Genomic DNA, 3,162 nt, shown 5'->3' on the forward strand with positions numbered 1-3,162 from the left:
ATAAACGTCTTCCGCACTTCATATCCTCAGGCGTAATTACTTGTGCTTCAAGGGGTTATTACCGAAATCTCGTTTTCCCTAATTTTTTTTACAAATTTATAAGAAACGGTTAATAAAATTGTTGTGTAAAAATATACTGTTTTTAAGTTTTATTATTATTTAATGTCTCACAAAGTTCCATCATCGTGGAAGAATCTCTCTACGTTCTCAGTAAACTTTTGCCAAAATTCACGAAACTTTCTAAAAAATGTTGAACAATCGACGCACGACTATGAAAATTAGTCATCATTAGTCAATAATGATAAAACCTAAAAATAGGATATTTAATCAGTTCAATCTAATCCCGAGGTTCCCAGAAAGTTACAAAAAACATAAAAAATCAGAGAATATCACCAATAACTCATATTTTTATCACAATATAACGTTTAGATTGATTCGTTTTTATAGGGCCCTATCCTATGAAATTATCGAATATTAGCAGAGTGGGACTCATAAAAGACGATCTGCAGTTGAATTTTGTAACAGATTAGCTTAAAGAAGAAATATTAAGATAATGGAGAAAATAATGATCCGAGCAATAAATAATCATGGAAAGAAGAAATGGAGGTTTTCTTCTTCAGTATAAAATGCGACAATGAAGATATCAAATGACATTTTCTGATGAAATGACGATTGAAATTTGAGTGTCTCCTATTTCTCTTCAGATTATGCAGATTAATTCAAAACGATTGAAGATTTGTAGACTTATCTCTTCTTGCCGCAGCGCCTCCAAGCGGAATTTCAGGGAATTGTCTAGTTGAAGGAGAAAATTATTTCGACAAGAAGTACATTCGCACGTGTCTTTCTACCGATTTTATTTTAGAAAAACTCAAGGATTTTTCGGGTTGAAGATCATGGCACTGAGCCCAGCTACTAAACAAAAAGTTGCGGTTGTTCTGGAGGTGACGAAGACTATTTTACACTGGGGATTTATGCCTACCGTTCTCTATTTAGGTTAGTTGATGATTTACGTTTGTCTTCTCGTGTTATTACTATTTACGGTATTTCGGATAAAGGTAAAGAATTTGTTATAAACACGGACACACACGTGAATATGTACGGACACGGTTAAAAAATTGCATTTTTCGACTTCTTGAATCATGTCGGGTTGATATCATATGAAAAACGAGAAACTCAGATTTAATCGATTACAGGGTTTCCATTCGGAAATAAAAAGCAACTTTATTGACTTTTTCTCATTAAAATTCACTAAAATCGAAGCAAATATCTACTAAAAAAGCATTGACAACAATTCAACTTGTGGAATCTGAATAGATGTTTTAGTTTCGACAAAATTTTTATAAGAAACTCTAGATTTGTCTATTACGTTCTTTTATCCATTTGAAATCCAGAGATTCACAGATTGTTTCCAAGTTATCATTTTTATTGGCGTTTTTCCTAGGGTTCAAGAAGGGAGCTGACCCTGGACTACCCCCACTGACGCTCATGAAGTGAGTAAATCAATTTTTTGAAGGTCTTCAAACAAAACCAATCGTTCAACCATCCATTTTAATTTTCTACTTCTCTTTCCAGTCTATTATGGCTCTGAAGTACCCACCAGTCCGAAACTAGTGGAAAATATCTCAACACGTGCCATTTACGTTACCCCATATTCAGGGATCACCAGTTAGTGTGAAATAATGACAAATAAATTCACGTGAATAACAGAGACCAACAATTGTTTAACAAAATTCTATATTTCGCATATTCGGGGTAAAAAGACAATTTATCCATTAATTAGGCTACTAATCTTAGCACTTGCTACACCTGTCAAATTTATTGATTGAGTAAGCTCGCGATTGCACGAATTATTCATCTTGTCGATTTTATTCAAATTCTATATCTTACACTGAACAATACAACAGTATCGTATCAATTTAATTTAATAATCATTACCCTAACGGACGTCGAGGCTTCATCAACCAAGTTATATGATTTTCAAACAAAAACAACAATTGGAAGTTCCTGGGTGTAAATAATTGTTCATCGATAATTAATATCAACATGATTAAAATTCGAAGAATCTGAAAACATATCTAGGAACATTTTTGGATTTCATAGAGAATCCAATAAACAGATAAACTAATTCATCAATAAATCCATTATACTTCAACAATGAATTTATAAATAGAGGAATAAATTTATAAATACAGGAATCAATTAATTCGATTCAGATAATTATCAGAGAATTATCCGTAAAATCTCAGTCGCACGAGTATTTTTTCAATATTTTTGAGAAAAATTAATTGCCCTCAATTTTAACTGGAAAAAAAAATAGTCAGCTGTCTATAAATTGTACGACCAAGTGCCCTTCCCTGACTGAATGTACCTCATCTCCTTGCCACTCTCCCTGGGTAAACAGTCCTCACTATTGGTCCTTCGAACCTCTCGTCCTCCAAAGTCCCCCCAATTTTCGGATAAACTCAACTCTTTTCTCCTAGCCCCGGCCCCTTTCCCAGACTCCCTGAGGCATCCAGTCCTCTCTAGGGGCCCTTCACTCCCAAAATATCTTGGACTGGGGTCAATCGACACATTTTTACCTCCTCTTCCCCTGAATCCACCCCCCAATACCCCAGTATTCATGTCCAGAGAGTCTGAGAATTGGGGACTTGGCGACCTGGCGTGGATTTTTGACAAACTCTGGGGTGAAAACCTCGTCTCCGTATCTCTGAAATTAAAACGAAAACTTTACTTATTGTTGAAATAATCAGTAGTATTATGACAAGTGCTTCAAATCCCCTTGCAAGGAAATAATTTGAGGAAAATTTGATAAACAAGTAAATAAATTTAATTTTTTTTTATTCTTCAGAGGAATTCCTCTAAAGCGACATTTTGCAATTCCCTTGAAACTTTTTTTATTCTCATTTTCTGTCTATATGTTATACACAATATTCGACATAAAATGCATTGGAGAATGAGAAAAATTAAAGAAATTGGGTGACTGCCTCAAATACTGCGCGTTCGGATTTGTTGAAATCCGAGCTCTAAGAATAATTTGTATAATAGTGGGACTTACATTTTTCTGCTGGAGAAGCATTCCGCCGTGCCCCAGACGCCCTGGGGACGGCGTCAGATACATCATTCTTCCAGCTCATCCATTCTGTTCCTCACAGCCATCTCCAC

The 3,162-nt window shown here is 35.0% G+C and overlaps 1 protein-coding gene across 1 annotated transcript; it reads left to right on the forward strand.

The window, feature by feature from the left end:
- Nucleotides 1–779: 779 nt before the first annotated feature.
- On the forward strand, nt 780–1,708 carry LOC105263148 (mitochondrial import receptor subunit TOM7 homolog). The gene is made up of 3 exons (XM_011299176.1): nt 780–993; nt 1,442–1,490; nt 1,573–1,708. Exons 1-3 carry the CDS (start codon nt 894–896, stop codon nt 1,586–1,588), a joined length of 165 nt encoding a protein of 54 aa, XP_011297478.1. The 5' UTR covers nt 780–893; the 3' UTR covers nt 1,589–1,708.
- The last annotated feature ends 1,454 nt before the right edge of the window (nt 1,709–3,162 follow it).

This window comes from Fopius arisanus, unplaced genomic scaffold (genome assembly GCF_000806365.1).
Source record: "Fopius arisanus strain USDA-PBARC FA_bdor unplaced genomic scaffold, ASM80636v1 scaffold00013, whole genome shotgun sequence".
NCBI classification, from domain to species: Eukaryota; Metazoa; Arthropoda; class Insecta; order Hymenoptera; family Braconidae; genus Fopius; species Fopius arisanus.